Source organism: Hyaena hyaena, unplaced genomic scaffold (assembly GCF_003009895.1).
Source record: "Hyaena hyaena isolate Hyena2069 unplaced genomic scaffold, ASM300989v1 scaffold_289, whole genome shotgun sequence".
Classification (NCBI taxonomy): domain Eukaryota; kingdom Metazoa; phylum Chordata; class Mammalia; order Carnivora; family Hyaenidae; genus Hyaena; species Hyaena hyaena.
This window is the reverse complement of record NW_024080920.1, coordinates 298209-317282: the sequence shown is the minus strand read 5'-3', so window position 1 is coordinate 317282 and position 19074 is coordinate 298209. Positions and strand designations below refer to the sequence as shown.

The 19074-nt window shown below is 52.3% G+C and overlaps 1 protein-coding gene across 4 annotated transcripts in view; it reads right to left on the bottom strand.

Annotated features, from left to right (window-relative positions):
* The window catches only part of CNTFR (ciliary neurotrophic factor receptor), a 39670-nt gene that overhangs the window by 17953 nt on the left and 2643 nt on the right, over positions 1-19074 (bottom strand). For 3 of the 4 annotated variants that reach the window (XM_039247018.1, XM_039247017.1, XM_039247021.1), the window contains exons 2-3: positions 11949-12058; positions 3-87 (exon numbers count right to left, since the gene is read on the bottom strand). In XM_039247018.1, the coding sequence (XP_039102949.1) occupies positions 3-87 (85 nt within the window). In that variant the 5' untranslated portion in view covers positions 11949-12058. Of the gene's footprint in view, positions 1-2; positions 91-11948; positions 12059-19074 lie in introns of all 4 variants that reach the window. The other variant, XM_039247019.1, reaches the window with a different exon arrangement.

The window sequence follows — 19074 nt, the reverse complement described above, 5'->3', positions numbered from 1 at the left end:
ACCCTGAGGACTGTGTCTCTGGGCGTAGACAACGGCAGTGGCAGCAGCAAGCACAGCACAGCAGGCCCACGGGACAGGAGCAGCCATCTGCTGGGAGAAACAGGGTGGAGGATGGTGGGGGAAGGGGCAGCATCAGCCCAGGCAGGAACCTCCTGGGGAGCCCCTCCCTATTCTCAGGCAAAACTGGGAAATCCCAGCCCAAGGGCTAGGACACCTTGACCCCAAATGCCCTTCTTAATGGGACTCAGGATTCTCTTCCAAGCAATAGAAAGCAACATTATTGGCATCTGTAGGCAAACATTTGCTAAGATGGTAGAAGGCAACCTATAGTGGTTTGTTGTTCGATAATGCTGCTGGTTGCAGGATGTAGTCAACCACGGATGAGTTATGCAACATTGGTTATGCTAGGGCCATTTTTCTAAAAACAAAATAACTTTACTGGTGAAGTTGGCTAATCAGCTATGAACACTGCAAACTGAAAGGGTAATGTTTGAACTTAGCATGAGGTCTATACTTCTCCAAATTGCCTTGAATGGAAGGCCCCCTGCTGCGCTCCTGGAGAGAGAACCTGAAACTTGGATGTTTAGAAGCCCCTCATACCTGCACCCCACCCTCCCCATGAGCCTTGCCACTGGGCTCTGGGATGTTCACAGTGGCAGGGTACAAAGGTCAGATGTGGCTTTTGCTTTAGTGTACAATGACCAGGAGAGAAAGAGGGTATTTCACATATAAGACCTTGTTGGGGGACCCAACCAATCCTTTACCCCAGACATATGCCCCAGGAGCCTGAGACCCTCAGCCGAGCAGATGTGCATCAGTGTCTACACACACTTATGCAGGTTCACAAAGCACAGTGAGGGTATGTCCCCAGAAGCCAGGATGGATCCAGTGGCCCCCTAATCTGTTATCCTGCTTCATGGGATGGATCCAGCTGCACCCCACTCTTCCTCAGCACATGATCACACCTGAGGGCAGGGAAATAACTATTTCCTACAGAAAAAGCCTCAAATACGACTCTCCTACCCTATTGTGAGGAGAGAGGGGGACTGTCAACCAGACAGAAGGAGAGTCTAGAGAGAAATACTGCCAGACACTCGACCAGCCTGAGTGGTAGTGTCAGAGATATAGCCTGACATACAGCCAAGACACTGGCCAGAGACACTGCCCAAAACAACCACACAAAATCCCAGAGAAAGAGCTCCACACATGGTTGGAGATATACTTAAGATACTGTATGAGGCACAATCAGATAAAACCAGAGAAACAGGCAGCTGTAACCAGATAACCATGCAGAGACATGGTTAGAAATTAACTGACACACAACCAAAGGATCCACCAGAAATACTGTAAAATGCTTGGCACATGCAAGCAGACATACCACCAGAGAAAGAGCAAGAAACACAGGCAGAGAAACCATCAGCGACATAGCAAGAGAGCTAGAGACACTGTCAGAAACCATGCCAGAGAAACTGCCTGACACACAAGCAGAGAAATACCAGAGAAACTGATAGACACAAACAGGCATACACCCAAAAATACAGCTAGTGAGAGAGCCAGAGACATAGCCAGATGCTCAGTCAGGAAGTATCCACACCACTAAAAACACTGCCAGGGACACTCAGACACACAGACACACTGCCAGACACAGCCAGAGACACTGTCAGAAATACTGCCAGACAAACAGCCAGACATACAGCCAGAGAACTGCCAGAGAAACTGCAAACAGAGCTATAGCAGGGAGGAGACAAATGTGGGTGTCAGCCTGTAGCAGCGGGTGGGAGAACTGGAGAGATTCTGACATCCAGGGGCTCCTTTATAGGAGAGGGTTCCTGCCTGCCCGTTGTTATACTAACCCCTCACCAGGCAAGTCCCCACATCTGCACCTGGTTTTCCTCCAGCCACAGCCACAGGTGCTCTGACTGCCCCTCCCTGGCACAGCTTGTCTCTCTAGGCCCTGGGTGGCTTTGGCTACCCCTCCTACATCAGTGACTCTCAGGGCCTTAGCTACCACTTGACCTGACTCCTCTTGATCCTCAGTCACTCCCCTATCTTCAACTACTCCTCAGGCCTAGAACGTTAAGACAATGGCCAAAGTCACAGTGAGCAAGCAGTGGGGCCAGGAAATAAACCCAGGAACTGTCTGAATTCAGAAGGAGCTGAGGAGGAAAGGAGAGGGAGAGAAAGAGAGAGACAAAAGGCTAGAGGCCTACCTAGTTCTCCACTTCAACCCTTGCAGGTAGCCCTCAGATACTCTCCTACCACCTCTGCCATCTGTCCATGCCTTTCTCTGCACAGCCAGGAAAATACTCTACCTCAGTGCCAAGCCCCACTGCCTACCACATGGGAGCAGGAACCAGGCCATGGGGAGGCAGAGGGGACCAATGTTATCACAGGATGAAAGAAGGACAGGGTGGCCCTCTGCTCCTAACTCCTTCCTGGTCCCAGTTGGCAGTGCAGGGGCAAGGAGACAGCCTGGCATGAGTGTGCATGCATACAAGCATGCATGTATTCACGCACATGCGCACACACACACACACACACACACTCAGGCCCCCTCAGGGGGAGGGGTGACTTCTTCATCAAAGTCGCCTCCATCAGCCCGATGAGTTACTGTAAGGGCCGGGCCCTGGGCCAACGGGGCTGCAGCCATGGGAGACGGGCGCTGCCGAGAGCAAGTGCTGCAGAAAGTGGGGGATGGGGTACACCAAGACTGACACTGCATGGCTGGGGGCACCCAGAAAAGAGAAAGACCCAGGGAGTGGGGAGGAGAGAAACAAGGAGACAGGGAAGGCCATGAGCCAAGACCCAGGGGACAAGAAGACATCAAGATAGGGAGAAATGGGAAAGAGACCTAGGAAGAAAGATAGAGACCACAGGGGTTGGGCAGGGATTCAAGGGCAGAGGAAGGGATAAACCCAGAGAGGGTCTCTGTGTCTACCCTAGAGCATCTCTCTAAGCCCATCCATCTCCTCCAGTCCAAAGGGAGGATGGTATCCGTGCAGCATTCCTGGGGGCTATGGGGCTTCTTTCTCCCTGGAGATCCAAGAGCATAGCTCTCAGGGAATCAGCATAGACTAAAGCCCCACCCTATCCTACCCTATCTCTGCCCCTGCAGATCCAAAAAGCCCCAAGCCAATTTCATTTCCACCTTCCCTCAAAGTCCCAGCTGGGTCCATTCCTAGTTAGGGAAGCTGAGGCCAGAGGCATCCAGGCTATACCTCTGCTCTGCCCTAGCTCTCCTCAGGCCACCCATTCCAGGGCAAAGAGCATCTTCACCAAGAATTTTCCTAGTCCACACCCCATGGCCCTGGGATAGATCTGGAGGGTAAATCCCATAAAACCTCAGATAGGGGCTATGCAAACTGGCTGAGGCTCTCTGTAGAGCCCTCCAGGGGGCCAACCTGGCCTCCAGCCAGGCCCAGCCCCACAATGAGGAGGCAACAGAGGGCACTCCACTAATAAGAAAGGAGGCCAGTACCTAGCAGCCCCAAACCCCATTAGCACAAGGATGCCAGCACCTCTCCTGATGTAAAATCTCACAAGTGTCATCATACACACACGGGTGACACATCAAGAGACAAATCCTGGGCTCCCAATTTACTGTCACTGTCCCACAAAGACACCATTACACAGTGATAACAACACCCAATGAAAAGGACACATTTCCATAGTTGACAATGACATAGAGGGGTGTTGACAGTCTCTATAGTGGCAACAATGCAGTGAGTGTCAGTCACATACAATGACACCAACAAATGGGGCAATGATACTTGTTGACACTGACACAATCACAGTGACAGTAATCTCAGAATCAGAGAAGCAATGAGACTGACAGTCACATAGAGTAACAATGATGGTGTGTTCATAGTAACACAGGGATGGTGACAGACTCCGTAACATGGACAGTCATACAGAATAACAATCAGCTCACAGTATTATTGGTACCATGGAGGCTGACAGTCACTAGCAGTGACACAGACAGACACAACAACAGACTCCAGATTAGGGAGGGACCTCAATTACTCAGTTTCTGAGTCAGGCTTATGAGGGACCTAGGACCCCTCTTGCCAGCTCCAGCAAACTTCCAGGTGCCCTGTGCCCCCCCCCCACCCCCTGCCCAGCTAAAGGCAGAACCGGAGGGAGAGGAGGTGTGAATTTGAAGAACTCCTATTTATCCCTGCAGAAGGTTACAAAAGCCCAACCCTCAGGAATCCCTGCTACATCCAGGGCTGGACTGGGGGGTTCTGAGCATCACTGGCTGGGGCCCAGCTCTAACTGTGTGTGAGTATTGATGTGCAACAATATGTTCTGAGCTTCAAGGCATTAGTTAGTGTGGGTATGCTGAGCTCAGGTAGGCTCAATTTGGTCTGAACAATGAACCAACAAGGAAGGCCCATGTGGTACTCCCCAAAATTGAAATCCAACCAAAGTCACTGGCCTGGACTACCCTCACAGGAACTTGCACCCAGGTGAGTTCGGGAACATGCATATCTGCTGGGGGGCATCTGACCCATGGCATGGCCAAGGTGATATCTCCACAGCTTCTAGTCCTCCTAGGTAACCCCAGACTCCAGAATCCTTCAGTGTGAGAGAAAAGACACTTTGTCCTAGGACCTTGTCCCCTTCCTCTCTCCCCAGAGCAGCTGTAGAGGACCCATCCTTAGAAAAGGCAAGAACACAGAACAGGACATAGCATGGAGGGACTCAAAAGCCTAGAGAACTCTAGAGGCCTCAGACCTGCAGAGGAATTAGGGTGGAGCAAGGAAAAGAGACACCTTTACTTGGAGGTAGAGAGAGAAAATGAGAGAGCAGTGGCAGTAACAGGGACAAGGATGTGGTGGGCAAGGAGGAGCAGCAATGGCTGAAGGGGAGCCTGAGAGACAGTCAGGGCTGGCTGGAAGCTCCAAGAAGGGGAGGAGGGGCTAAGGCCGAGAGGCCCCCAGATCCCACCAGGCCTAGGCAGCCTGGACAGCGTGGGCGGTGGGGGCGGGGGCAGAGGCCTGAGCAGTGGGGGGGGTTGGTACAGGCTGAGGAGGGAGGCCTGGCCCCTGGCAGCTGGCCCGGCAGACCCCCCACCGGGGAGGGGGCGGGCCTGGGTCAGGGGCCAGCTTCTGGGGCTGGAGCTGGCTGGCCACTGGGCAGGCTCACACTCCCTGTGGCGTCTCTACCTTTTATCTCTGAGTCTCTTGTCTCTGGCTGTCTGCTTTCTCTCTGAATCCAGACCTGGCTCTCCTCTCAGCTACTGGTACCCCCATCCCGAGGGGCATAGGAGCCATGCCTGGATTCAGGATTCAAGCCTTATCTCCTCCTGTGCTACCACATCCCCATTTACTCCAGGGTTAAGCCCCAGTGCTCAGGGGAAAGGACTCCACCCAAACATAGGTCCCTATCTCCCTCCATAGAAGGGGGCAAAAGTTGAGCACCAGTGGGAGGGGTCCAGGAGGGAGACAGGGGTGCAGTCCCCTAGCTCCAGCCTCTCGCTGAGGTTGTGGAAAAGGAGGGAGCCCAATGTGAGTGAGTTGTGGGGGGTGGGTATCCGCACCTGCTATTGTAACCTCCACAGCTGGAGATGGGGGCCTGGTAGGGGGACAAGATTCCAATGGATTTTGGCCGCAGCCAGGACTCTGAGTATTCAAACCCCCCACCTCCAGCCTGTTGCACCGTGGGGACCCTGAGATCAGCATGTGCGTGCCCTGCTGCACGTGAGTGCAGGCGTGTTGTGGGGGGAGTCTGGGGCCTTCCCATGATGGGCCTGGCTGGATGGCAGGAAGATGTCCTGGAGAGGTGGGAATCTGAATCCCACGAGCCCATGCCCACATGTAGAGCCCTATTCAGGGCCCTGAATGCTGCCTGGTGACCTGGCATAGGCTGGATATGCACGTATATGCAGGCTTGGGCTTAAGCAGCCCTCTAGGTGCAAAAGGTCTTGGCTTTCTCCCTCAAAGGTCATCTGGTCCAACCTGATAGACCCTGGCCTTCAAATAGAGAACAGGAAGGGGCAGGTAAGTGCATATCTTCCCTTTGGGCACATGGTCTCTGGACAACTTCAAAGAACCTGGGGCACAAGTGCCAAATTCCCCATCCCCCTAGCCTCAGTCCAGAATCTCTTCTGGCTTCTAGGAGAATCAGGAGGACCCCTCTACCTAGAAGAGGGCCATGTGCCAGTCAGGTTAAGTCTGCAAGGAGTGGGGATTGCTCTTCTTGGAGAGACAGACAGCTGCAGCAGAAGGTTAGATAGCTAAAAGAACTCCCATTTGTTGGTGGGGGGTGGGCAGAGAAATGACAGTGGCAGGGGGAGTGGGGGCATCCCAGCTGATGAGGCAGGGCAGGAAGGAGGCTGCAAGGTCCTCCATGGAAAAAGAAGGATGGACAGAATAGCTTTCCAGACTTGGAAGCTGGGACAAAGACCTATCTGCCTCAGCATCTCTCACTATACCCCACCCCTGGCCCCATCACTGTTATGGTACAGACACACCCTCTAATACATACACAGAGGCCTATGCTTACAAGCTTGTATACACATACACACACACGCACACACACACATGGGTGGGGTGGGGGTCAGGGGTGACACTGCATTGTGAAGCATGGTTTCTAACAAAAAGAACTGAAAATGGTCTTTCTGACAGAGCTAGAATGGACTAGGAGGAACAGAAACTTTGCCTGTCTTCATATAACAGTGTCCTGTTCTCCCTGCCCCCCTAACACACGCACACACACTGCACACACTACTTCTGAGGAAGCTTCTGGTCTGCTGGGCAAAAGCAAGCCATCCTTCCTCCCCCTTACTCCCTCCTCACAGTGGGGAAGCCAGAGCAATCTGTTCCTGATGGGTAAACACAGGCATGAGTACGTGCACACACATGCTCACACACACACCAGCAATTCAGGGTCACACAGCACCCAGTGCTCAACTTCTCCCCAAGACATAGCACACACTGGGGACTCTCAATCCCACCTGGCAGAGCTCCCCGCAGCCCTCCCTCCCTCCCTACCTACCTACACACACACACACACACACACACACACAGAGTCAGAGATTCATAGACACACCCAGGCAGCCTCTGACAGACACTGGCATCCAGAGTTCACCATTGTGACCACACAGCTTGGCCCTCCCACAGGGACGCCCACTGCCACAACTTCACACACACTGTGCATGCACACACGTATTACAGTCACAGTCATACACACAGACTCTCACACATGCTCACTCAAAACAGGCACGGTCTCACATATGGATGCCATCATACATTCAGAACAGTCTATCTTCCACACAGATATCATTGCACCTCCAGAAACTCGGAGTCCCTCAGTCACCCTCAGCCTCTCATGCTCCCACATTCAGCAGTGAGAAATACAAAGATACACACTCAGAATAGCTACTCCATGCTGGGGCCTTGGATTGCCGGGGGTTCTGCTCTTGGGGGGAGGGTGCTAAGGCTCAGAGTAGCCTGAGGAAGGAAGGAAAAGGAAAGGAGGAACTTTGTTCATCCCCAAAAAGCAAATAAATATCTGGTAATTTCCTAGGTGGTTCCTTTCTTCCCTGACCCTGCTTTCCCAGCATTCCAGAATAAGCTTAGATCCAGGCCAGACAGTGTAAGGAAGCCCCTGGGTGAAGAGATGGTGGTACTAGTAGCAAGAGCCAGAAAAACCCCAGAAATCAGCTCACTCCCCAAAACCACCCTCCTCCCCTCAGCACCCCCTCTTCTCCAGGATGAGGATCAGCAACAGTTCTCAACCTAGCCACCTGCTGTGTGATCCCAGTCCTTTTCAAAACCTCTCTGTGCCCACAACTATCTATAGTGCACCTGAGTGTCAGGCCTGGCTGCAAGAGGCAAGGTAAGGAGAAGGAGATACGGCTCAGACCTCAACCCCTAGCCCCTGCCAAAGCCCTGTCATCACTGTTAGGCCCAAAGAGAGATGGGGACAGCACTGGCCAAGCAAGTGCTCTTCTAACTAACCACTGAGAACAAGAGTCACAAAGTGTCCTTGGACCCTGCAGCCCTGCCCCCCATCACAAGAGAGGACGCTCTGTCGCTGTCCAGGCAGAATGGAATCCAAGTTGTGCTGGCCAGGCCCCAACCCAGGAACAACTGGCAATGCTGTTGACATCCTTACCACTTGCCACTCCAGGTGTAGCTTGGGCCCTAACACCCTATCCTAAAGGGAGTTTGGTAGGGCTTCATGGAAGCCAGGTAGGGGAGCAAACATCAGACAGCAGGCTGTAAGGAAACCAGGTAGGGCAATCCCATAAAGCCCAGGTGATAAGGACTTAAGGAAAGTAGACAGTGGGAACAAAACAAATTAGGCAGCAGGGTCTGGGGAAACCAGGTGACAGAGCCCAAAAGAACACAGGCTGTGGGGACCAAATGAAACTAGGCAGTGGGGACTAAAGTTTGCTAGGAGGTGGGGACAAATGAGGCCAGGCAAGAGGCCCACAGGATGTGAGAAAAGAAAGATACCAAGAGCTCATCCCCTCTGTGTAGATGTCACCCCCACACCCTGGACCTCTCTCTCAATAGTCCCCTTCCCCCAGGCCAATGGTGGCGGTCCCCTCCCCCAGGCCAACGGACAAGGCCAGAGCCCCCTCCTCTCTCAGAGGCTTGGGCCGGTTTCAGCCAATGGGCCCCAGCCCCATCCCTGGGACCTCAGGAAGTCCCAGTCCCTCCCACCGGCTGTAGAGGCAGGGGGGCTGGGGGGGGGGGGGAAGAGAAAGAGAAGAGAGACAGCTTGGCAGGGGGAGCGCGCCGAGCAGCCGCGGGGGGCGGGGGCCGAGAAAGGAGCGGGAAGCTCCGAGGCGGGCTGGCGGGCGGCGCGGGCGGGGGCGTCTCAGCCGCGGCAGTGGGGGTGACAAGTTCTCCGGCCCTGCGGCCGCGCGGCCACTGACCTGGGTCCCCGCGCAGGCGCCCCGTCGGTGCCTCCGGCGCTCCGTGGGTCCGCCCGGCAGCCCGCGGGCATCGGGCGCCCGGGGCTCGGGCCCAGGAGGCCCGGGCCGGCCCGGGGGACAGGAGCCCCCCGCAACACCGCGACTCCGGACGGGCGGGCGGGCTAGGGGCCGGCCCGAGCTGTGAGCGAGCGAGTGAGCGAGCGAGCGAGCAAGGCTGCGAGCGGGCCGGGAGGAGGGGAGGAAGGAGCGCGCCGCAAGCGAGCGAGGCGAGCTAGCAGAGGGAGCGAGTGAGGGACGGCAGGCAGTGAGGTCATCCTTTGAATCTAATTGTCTGAGTCAGGAGGAGATGTGGCACTTGATGCTGGGGGAGGGGAGGGAGAAGGGACCCTCGGCTCTGAGCCGCGGCCCCTCCTCACACCCAGGGCGGCCCGGGCCTCCCTTCCCCCGCCCAGGACGAAGTTGCCTCAGGCCAACTCGGGCGGACCCCTGCCTGTCTCAGGGTTGAGTGACCTCTGTAGCCAGGAGAGATCAATAAGCTGTGAGATGTGGGACCCAGTCCCACATCACCCCCAAAGAGTGGCCACCTTCCTACTCTCTGGGGGTGATAGCGACCCACACCCAGGCCCAGGTCACGGTTACTAAATGTCTAAGAGTAATGGTAGGCGCCCAACTCAACTCCACATCACATTCCTGCCCTTTGAGGATAAAAGGGAAACTTCAGCCAGGCTTCCAAGTTACCTTCCTGCACTTTAGGAGCATGGAGTCCCCAGTTCTATTCCCTAAGTTACTTCTTGCTCTGGGAATTTGTGGGAATCTGGACACTGAACCCCAGCTTACCTTCCGGACCTCTGAGAATAATAGTGCAATGCCACCCAATCTTCCAGTTACTGCACTTTGGGGGGAGGTATAAGGACCCTCAATTGACCCCAAAGATCTGCCTACTCTACATGCCCAACTCTTTAAGAGAGGCAAAAACCAGGCCAGATTCCCAGGGTCCCTAGGGGCTGCCCAAGGAACCATGCTACTCCCTGGTGGGGGGTGAAGGGGGACAAGATGGGCCCTGGGCCAATTAGGTATGCACACCCATACATGCACCTATGAGCACATGTGCACATGTGTAAACACACAGTGGGGAGCACCAGGCAGATGCCTGGGGATGCTCACACCAAGGGCCACACACCCCTCCCCTCACCCCAAGGGGGGAGGGGTGATAAATATTTAAGGGGCTTTTAGCTCAGAAGGGGCTGAAGCTGGGGGAGGGAGGAGGATCCACGATGCCTGATTAATGGGGTTACGGGCTTGGATCAATCCATCCGCCCGCTGCTCCCTGCTCCCTCCTCCCTCCTCCTCCCTCCCTCGGCCTAATGCGCTTTATCAGGAGACGCTTTTCTGACTTGGCAGCGTCGGGTGTTTTAAATAGACCCATTTAGAGCAGGGGTTGGGGGAGAAGGGGGGAAGGGAGACAGAGATTGAGACAGGCTGGGAGACAGAGATGATTCAGGAGAGAGACAAGCCCTAGAAGAGAGACTGGGAGAGGAGAGAAAAAAAGAGATGTAGAGACACAGAGATAAGAGACTGAGGATGAGACTCTCAGGGAGGCTGATATGGGAGGGGGTAATGGGAGGCCAAGGGGAAGCTGGGGGGCCCGCAGAGCAGAAATAAACAAAAAAAGAGAGAGAGGGGAAAGGAGCCACCAGCAGTGGGGAGAAACCTGGAGAGAGGCTCTCTGCAAGGGCCAGTGCTAGCCTGGGAGACAGCAGATATCTGTATTTCCAAAAACAGTTTTTCATCCACTTTGTTAAATTAAAAAGCTGTTTTTAAAGGGATGCTGGAGGTGCTGTGAGGGGAGGGTGGACAGAACTGCCAAGTCTTCCCTCCCAGCCTCCTCTTCAGGCTCCCACAGAAGCTGCCTAACCCTTAACTAACCCCAGGAGTGTTCTCTAGCTCCCCTGCTCTCTGTGATCCTCTGGGATCCCCAGAGACACAGTCAGGGCATCAGAGCTACTGTTCATTGGCAGGAAGTCCTTCCTGCTGTCTGGCCTCAGTCCCTCCTGCTGCAGGGAGCCCAGTATGTTGCCCAATCACTACTAGCCTTCTCTTCTCCAGCCTGTGCTCACCAACTCAATAAGGTGATCCCAATTGTGGGGGAGGATTTTGTGCCCTCATAGAAGTAGCTTACTTTATCATCAAGCCAGGAGACTCCTCCCAGGTGTGCCCCTATAAATATTTATTATCTATTGTTGTGTAAATCTGAACTTCTATCAAATACCCTACCCTGTGTCCTTAGGTCCTTTGGGAACAGTGGATTGGAAGCCTAACTCTCTAAAGCTTTCTGGAGCCTCCCTTCTCTTCAGAACCCCACCTCCATTTTAAAGCCCTTTTATTGCCTTGTGTCAGCCTGGGATACCCCACCCCATCCTCAAAAAATCCCAGTCCTAAGTTCTGAAGGGTCAGTCAGTCCCCTACTCCTGGGCCGGGAAAATGGCCAGTCTGTTTGGGAGCTGAGATGAAAAGCCGGCTGGCCTTTGTGGGCCTCTGGCGGGTTTTGGACAATAGGCCCTTCCGTTCCGCTCCACCGCCTTGATTCCTTGGACGCCCCCACCCCGGGCTGCCAATCGGGGGCCTTGGCTGGCCTTAATGAAAGGCAGGGAGAGTCAAGCCCAGCCCCATGGCTGGCCCCAGAAGATTTTGGAATTTCCGACCCCCATCCCATCTACTCCAAGCCCAGCTGCTTCCCTAATCAAGCCAGAGAGATGCTTTGGGGGCAGAGAGGGAGCCTGACAATGAGACAGACACATACTCCCACATCCAGGACTCGGCCCTCAGTACAGAACCCAATTTTCTGACCTGGCTTTGCCCTTGCTTGTGTGACTGCGGGCAAGTCCCTTCCCCTTTGTGGGCCTATCAAAGGGGCATGAAAAGCCTCAGGAGGAAGAACAGAGAAAGAAAAGCAAGGGATCTCAGGCCCTCCGTCACTCACATCCCCAAACCCATAGCCCCACTGCACCAGCCTTATACCCTAAGACAGACTTGGCCCATCTGGGTCCCCAACACATACCTCTTCACCACTGGCTGTACACTGAGCACATCAATGTCCTCCTTCTCCAGACCAACTCTTTCCAAGACTTCCAAAACCAAGGGGGCGGGATGATGTGACAAGGCTGGATTCTAGAAGGGCAAAGGGCACAAATCAGAGGTCACAGAGCACCCACAGTTCTTAGTCCAACTAAGAACTCATTCCATACAGGTGGCTCAGTTGGTTAAACATCCGACTTCAGCTCAGGTCATGATCTCACAGTTCATGGGTCTGAGCCCCGCATCGGGCTCTGTGCTGACAGCTAGCTCAGAGCCTGGAGCCTGCTTCAAATTCAGTATCTCCTTCTCTCTCTGACCCTCCCCTGCTCACTCTGTCTCTCTCATTAAAAAAAAAAAGAACTCATTCCATACAATGCCACTGAGAGAAGGGGAGACTGAAACAGGCAACAGATAAGTGTCTAGAAAAGGAAAAGTTGAGAATAGTCCAGACTCCCTCCAACACCCCAAGTTGACTTCAGATTCTAAACCACAGGGGAAAAGGGAGGCCAGAAGTAGCCTAACACCACTCACAGATACATACTCATACCCACAGACAATCCAAAGTCCCCCCACAAGCAATTCACAGGCACAAGTAGTACCTCCACATCACACACTTTCTCATGTGGCCACCAGCAGGGCAAAAACACCCACCATCATACTATCCTCTTCCTCATCACCACTGTGATTTATTGAGCATCTGTTACATGCCAGGAACTGTGTCAAGCACTTTATATGCATTATCTCATTTAATGCTCATGACTTCTCCATGAGGTAGGTTCTATTATTATTCCCATTTGACAGTTGGGAAAAAAAACAAGGTTCAGAGAAGTTAAGTAACTTGCCTAAGACCATATAGCTGATCAGTTCCAGTGCATAGATTTGAGTCCAAGCCTAGCTCAAAAGCCTTTGTGCTATACTGGTTTGCCCCTGCAGTTCTCTCTCTTGCCTGCACAATGCCTTTCCCATTAATAATAGTAACAGCTAACTCTTGTTCAGAGTTCTTAATGAGTCAGGTATCATGATAAGTACTTAACATAGGTTTTGTACTGAATCATGAAAACAACTTTAGAGTTAATTCTGTTTCCATTTTACAGATGAGGAAACTGAAGCTCAGAGAACAAAAGCATCTTGTCCAAAGCCCCACAACTGGTAGCTGATAAGAGAGCTAGCATTGTACTCAGGGCTGCTTCAATGGGCTCCAGTCACTTAACAGAACAGATCTTCAGGATCCAACTTCCCCTTCCCTCCCGCCCAAAAAAAACCAGGTCCCAAATGTGTCTGCCAAAGGCATGATCAGGTGCCTAAACACATATCTATGAGAAAGGGTCATCCATGTCATCCAACTCTAACCAAAGATGCAACCAGACAGAGATGACCACAAACTAAAATAAGGTGTTAGAGATAGGATGGCTGGTGGTACTAGATACAGACATACCAAGAGATAGGCAAACAGAGGGAGACGGAGGGGTTACAGACACAGAGACACACATCAGGCCAAAGAATAACAGACATTTGGGAAACGAGACAATAGAGGGAGGGGAAGATACAGGCAGACATGAAAAAACACAGACAAATACGTACCAACATCAAAAGATACAGACACACATAAAGAGCGCTCTAGGGGCACCTGGCTGCCTCAGTCAGTAGAGCATGCAACTCTTGATCTTGGGGTTGTGAGTTCGAGCTCCATGTTGGATATAGAGATTACTAAAAAAAAAAAAGAGTCCTCCAACCTTCACAAGAAAAAATTGTGTAAGCAAACAAGGCTCAGGCTGTGAGTGGCTTGTGTGTATGTGTGTATGCACACGTGTTGGGGGCGCATGCAGAGTCTGTATCACTACGCACATTACATTACACCAGCTGTTCCAGCAATTTCATCTGATTAATAATAAATGCCCCATAATTACAGCTGCTCCCCCAGCCCTCCTTCCTGTTTTTTGTCAGCTGCCACCAGGCCAGGCCCTTATGGACCCCACAGCCCTCGCCATCCTCACCTGCTGCCTTCTAGTAGGCTGAGAGGACACAAACTGATGGAAGAGACCAGACTCCCAATCTGAGTAGAGAATAACCATCTATCTTAGATTAATGCCCTCTGCCTCCAAGTAAAAGACTATCTATCTCCCTTAGGTCTCACTTAGCACTCTCCCCTATCCTAGGTAAAACCTGTGACCCCTAACATGGCCTAGAGGCCCAAGTGTAGGAAACAGAGAGATAAACTCCAAGCTCCCCTTGCCTACTCTTTATCACTCACTGGCTGAAAGAAGTCTCCATTCACAAACTTCCCCTAGCTTTGGAACCCCATAGACTCAAAGGAGGAAGGAACTAATTCAGCAGCCCCCACCGCATCATTCCAACCCAGAATCTCTGTATACTTGTGTATCCTCATGCTTTGGACACTGGGTGGCTCCGCCTCCATTCCTGAGCCCCCCCCCCCCCCCAGGTCCACCTCCTTCCAGGCCTCCCACCCTAGCTCTCCAAGGCAGCTCTATCAGAATCAGCTGCGGGTTTGTGCTGATCTGTTTCTAATCGCTGGGGCCTGGTTCACGCTTGCCCCCCCCCCCAATATTGATTCCATTATTTGGAGAATCATTGACGTCAGGAACCTGGATGGGTGCCAAAACCGCCTTCTCTCCGGGCCTGGGCCAGGGCCCAGCCCCCCCATCCTGTGATTTCACAGAGGGGCCCAGAAAGGTCAGCTTACAAGCCAAGGTCACACGGCATCTGCCCTCAGAGGCCAGGCTCTTCTTACCTTTTTGGAACCACTGTGCAGCATCCATCTCCAGCGAAGAGGGGATACACAAAGGCGTGGGGGATCAGAAGTGAGGTGGGGGCCTATAAAAGGGGGTGTACAAGAACCCCACTCGGACTCAGGCTGCAAGGAATGGCTCTAGGAGGTAGGGATGGGGGCAGTGGCTCAGAAAAGGCTACTTAAGGAAGATTTTTTTTCTTTGCCACATACTTATTTTGGGATATCCTGAAGCTGGACTTGAAATGGTTACCACTGACTACTTAATTTTTACATCTGATATCAAATGTATCTTCAAACTCTCCAGGAAGAAAATTCTTTACAGTATAAGAAAACAGACTACTCTAAACGTTGCCATAATTTGAAGAACTGGCATCACTATTTTTATAAACCTTTGTTCCATACACAACATCTCTGTCTCCTGTGCATCTCTTGCCCATGCTGCCTCAGTTTCCGAATACTCTACTAGTCTCTCTTGGCTCTGTGTCTATCTTATCAAAATGCAGCCACTGCTACACTAGCCCCCACCAGCAACTCCCAGGCTCTGGCTGGACACGGTATTTTTAGGATCTGAACCCTGTGTTCTCAGACAGACATTAATAACCAATACAGACAGTTTGTGATGCCCACAGCAGCTAAACAACCTCAGAGCCTAGCCTCAGTGGCTAGAGATGGGGTCCATTGCCTTGGCTAGAGTCCTAGAAACCCCAACCTAGAGAGACCAAGGGTCATGCTCACAACCACATGAGAAAAGGACTTTCCCACCTGAAAAATCCTGAAGCTAAGGAGAGGACAGAAGTGATTCTGTGGCCTGACCTCTGCCACAGAATCAGTCATCGCCCTGCCCCAGTCTCCCTTAGTCCCAAATTTTTCAAGGAAGAAGCTGCCTATCCTCTGCACCCCTTCCCTGAGTGCAAGAAGGTCCTTCTTAGTCTAGACTGCAAATCATTCAAGGGCCTTTCAAGTCAAATAGGGGTAATACAACAGAGGCTGCTGAGTCTCAAGCCACAAACCCCAGAGAGTCCCCTCTCCCCACAGTCTCTCCCACTCAATTCATTCCTCGACATTTACTGAGCACCTAATCTGTGTCAGGTACTGTCCTGGCAGTTGAGGATGGAGGATGCTCCTGCCCACATGAAGCACTCAGTCTGATTAGAAAGAAAAAGATGTATTGTTTACTCAACACCACCCAGGTCTGCCAGGGGCAGGGTACAGTAGTGAGCAGAGAGACCCAGTCCCCGGGTCCCACAGAGCTCATAGGCAATTACTCTGTAACTTTGCCGAGTTTTGTGAGGGAAAATTATAGTGTATGGTGTGGCATACTGACCATCCCAGGCCTGGAAAAACATCTGCAGGATTGAGGACCCTTCAGTCCCCTTCCTAAACTCCAGGAGCCCTTGCACTGACTAGAAGTCACCACTATAGTCTAGTTTCAGTTCCTTTCACTGTAGCTGTATCCTCAGCTTCCAGGAGCTGGTTCTGCAAGGACCAGGGTCTAACTTCCCCACATCTGCCCCGGCTCCCCGTTCCACCTCTTGGCCCCCAGGGTTCTTGGTTCTAGTGACCCCCAACCCAACATAACTCTGTGCTTTGGGGGGCTCTCTTTACCCTCTACAGAGATAAAAGGGAGTGATGGTCTCAGCACCCTCAGCCCACAGAGACCACTGGCCTCTCCACCCCCTCCTCACAGGAAGCTGAAGCCTGGGTGGGTGTGGTCACCCAGGGCCACAGTTTACACAGCTGAGGTCCCCCCAACTCTCTTCACCCCATGGTCGGTCTGGAGGAGGGGTCAGCTCTCTTCTCAGCCTCCTTGCTCTCTGGGACACCCCCCCCAAAATCAGGCACACATGGTCCCCCCCAACCCATCTGCATTTCAAAGAAAATCTACTCCATATGTTTCCATTCATTTACACTTCAACTCACCATGGGGGGGCAGAGACCAGGACGCCAGTCCTTCAAGCCCCCCCCCCCCCCCCCCCGCCCAGGGAGGCTGGGGAGCATGTGTCCTCTTAAGGGACAGGGAGCTGATACAACGGAGCCATCTGAGCCTGAGGGCCAGATCTGTACTGCTGTTGGGGTGCCCATGGGGTAATTATGCACCTCAGGCAGCCCCAACTTGCTGACCTCCACAGTGGAAGGATGTAAAAGCCCAGCAATGTCTCCTGGGCAGGTGGAATCCCAGCATAGTTTACAGCCTAACCCAACCTTCCCCTACAGGGCTACTGCTTTTCTAGGGAGTACAGCAGAGAACGCTGGTCATACCACAGAGACAAGGTAAGAGTTCCACAGACACTGCAGGAGACACTGTGAGATATAACAGAACTTGGTCCCTACCCCTCTCCAGCCAGGGCAGAGGAGAGAAGAGGGTGGGTTTTAGTCCAGTCTCCTCCTTCAGCTACCTTCTCACCACAGATTCAGGCTACGATCTCCCTTAGAACCAGAGATTCAATACCCTGGAAAGGTCAAAGGAGCCAGAGGTCTACCCTCTCACCAAGTCAGTCTTGACACTCCTCCCATACTAAGGATGACTGGGATGGGAAAAATGTCTTGAGAGGACATGAGTCTTTTTTCCACACCAATTCCCTCACCACAGAGGGGGTACCCAAAACTATTTAAGAGGGATATGCTTGTACATGGCACATGGGGACTCTAAGGGTACGTATCACTCCTGTACCAAAAAGCCTCTCAGATCTTCCTACCAACAGCCTAGTTTCCTTGCAGAAAGAAAGACAAAAAGGTTTAACTGGGTGAGTGTTTCCCACAACCTTCATCAGTCCACAACCCAAGTGAGTGACATGCCCAAACATGTATTCTCTTTCCTTCCCACCTTTGGAGGGGACCTGTCTTGTAGCAGTTTCTGTTCCTTACCCAACTGCCCTGCTCTACTCCGTAAATTTTAAAAAGCATGGGTGTATTTGACTATGAGTTCACCACAACCCTAGTTTGGGTTTGAATGTGAGTACCAGGATGGAGGCATAACTGGGTGTGATTCCAAGTGTGAACTAAGCAGGGTCCCCATGTGAATATAAAAGTCTAGTGTGAGTCTCAGCCCCAGGATGGAAGTGAGTTTAATGTAATCACCAGGAATGCTAGTCTTGAATGTGAACACTGGGTCCCTGAGTGATCCCAGGATGGAAGTGAGAATCTTGCTAATGTGAATCTGAGTGTGAGCTCCAAGATGGAAAGATGAGTCTGTGATCCTCAGTGTCTTGTGTGAATCCTGGAGTTCAAATGTGAGCCCCAGGATCCCCATGAGAGACTGAGCGTGAGCTCTTAGTCTTCATGTGACTCTAGCTATGAGCCCCAGAATGCAAGTGTGAATCCAAAATGGAGGTCCAGGTTCTTAGTGTGAGTCCAAGTGTGAACTTTAGGACCCCAGTGAGATTCTGAGCATGGGCTCTAGGTCTCAGTGTAAGTCTATGAGCCTCAGAATAGAAATGTGAATTGCAGTGTGAGCATCAGTCACAATATGAATCCGATGTAACCCTAGGACTGAAGTGTACAATTGGATATGAGCCCCAGAATTTAAGTGTGAATCTGAGTGTATGTCCATATGCATTTAAGCATCCCAGTGTGAATCTATGAATTCCGAAGAAGCTCCAAGAAGTCTTGAATGTGTAGTTTAAACTCCTGTTTTTGCATAAGGTTTAGGGTCCCTCGGAGTATTAACCCTGATGGAGTGTGAACCTTAGCTACATGTCACCAATCCTGACCAGGAACCCCAAGAACCAGTCCAGAGAATTTGTGTGGGTTTTGACAGTAGAGAGAGAGGCATACTTTATTGAGACACATAGGCCACTCCATCCCCAAGCCCTGGCTAGCCTTGCAGCCATAGGAATATTCAATTGTTCAAGTCACATCCCTTCACAAGCAATGGTACACCCAGAGTTAGACACACAAAAATACACTGTTTCAGACCCCCTGGATGTACAGCAATTGTCAATACAAACACACACCCAGCATTTCAAATTCCCACCTCAATGATTAGAGCCACATGAACACCCCCAGTGTCACAGACACAAACATACCAAGTAATACAAGCAAAACAATTAGTGTTACAGCAGACACACTCCCACAGTGGCATGCAGACACACACCTAGTGTTGCAGACAAGCTGCCAGCCACACAGACACACACAGACGCTTCTCAAAGAGAGAGCCTAGACAGAAAGAGAAAGAAAATCCTGAATTTTCAACAAGGCGTGAAATAGTCCTGCCCGCCTGAAGCTACTGAAGGGGGGAGGGGGCCAAGGGAGCGAGCGAGCGCGAGAACTAGACGCAGGAGAGGCTCGGGAGAGGAGAGGAACCGAGGAGGAGAGCTGTCCGTCTGGTGACCTCCCCGCGGCCCAGCCCCCACGCACGGGG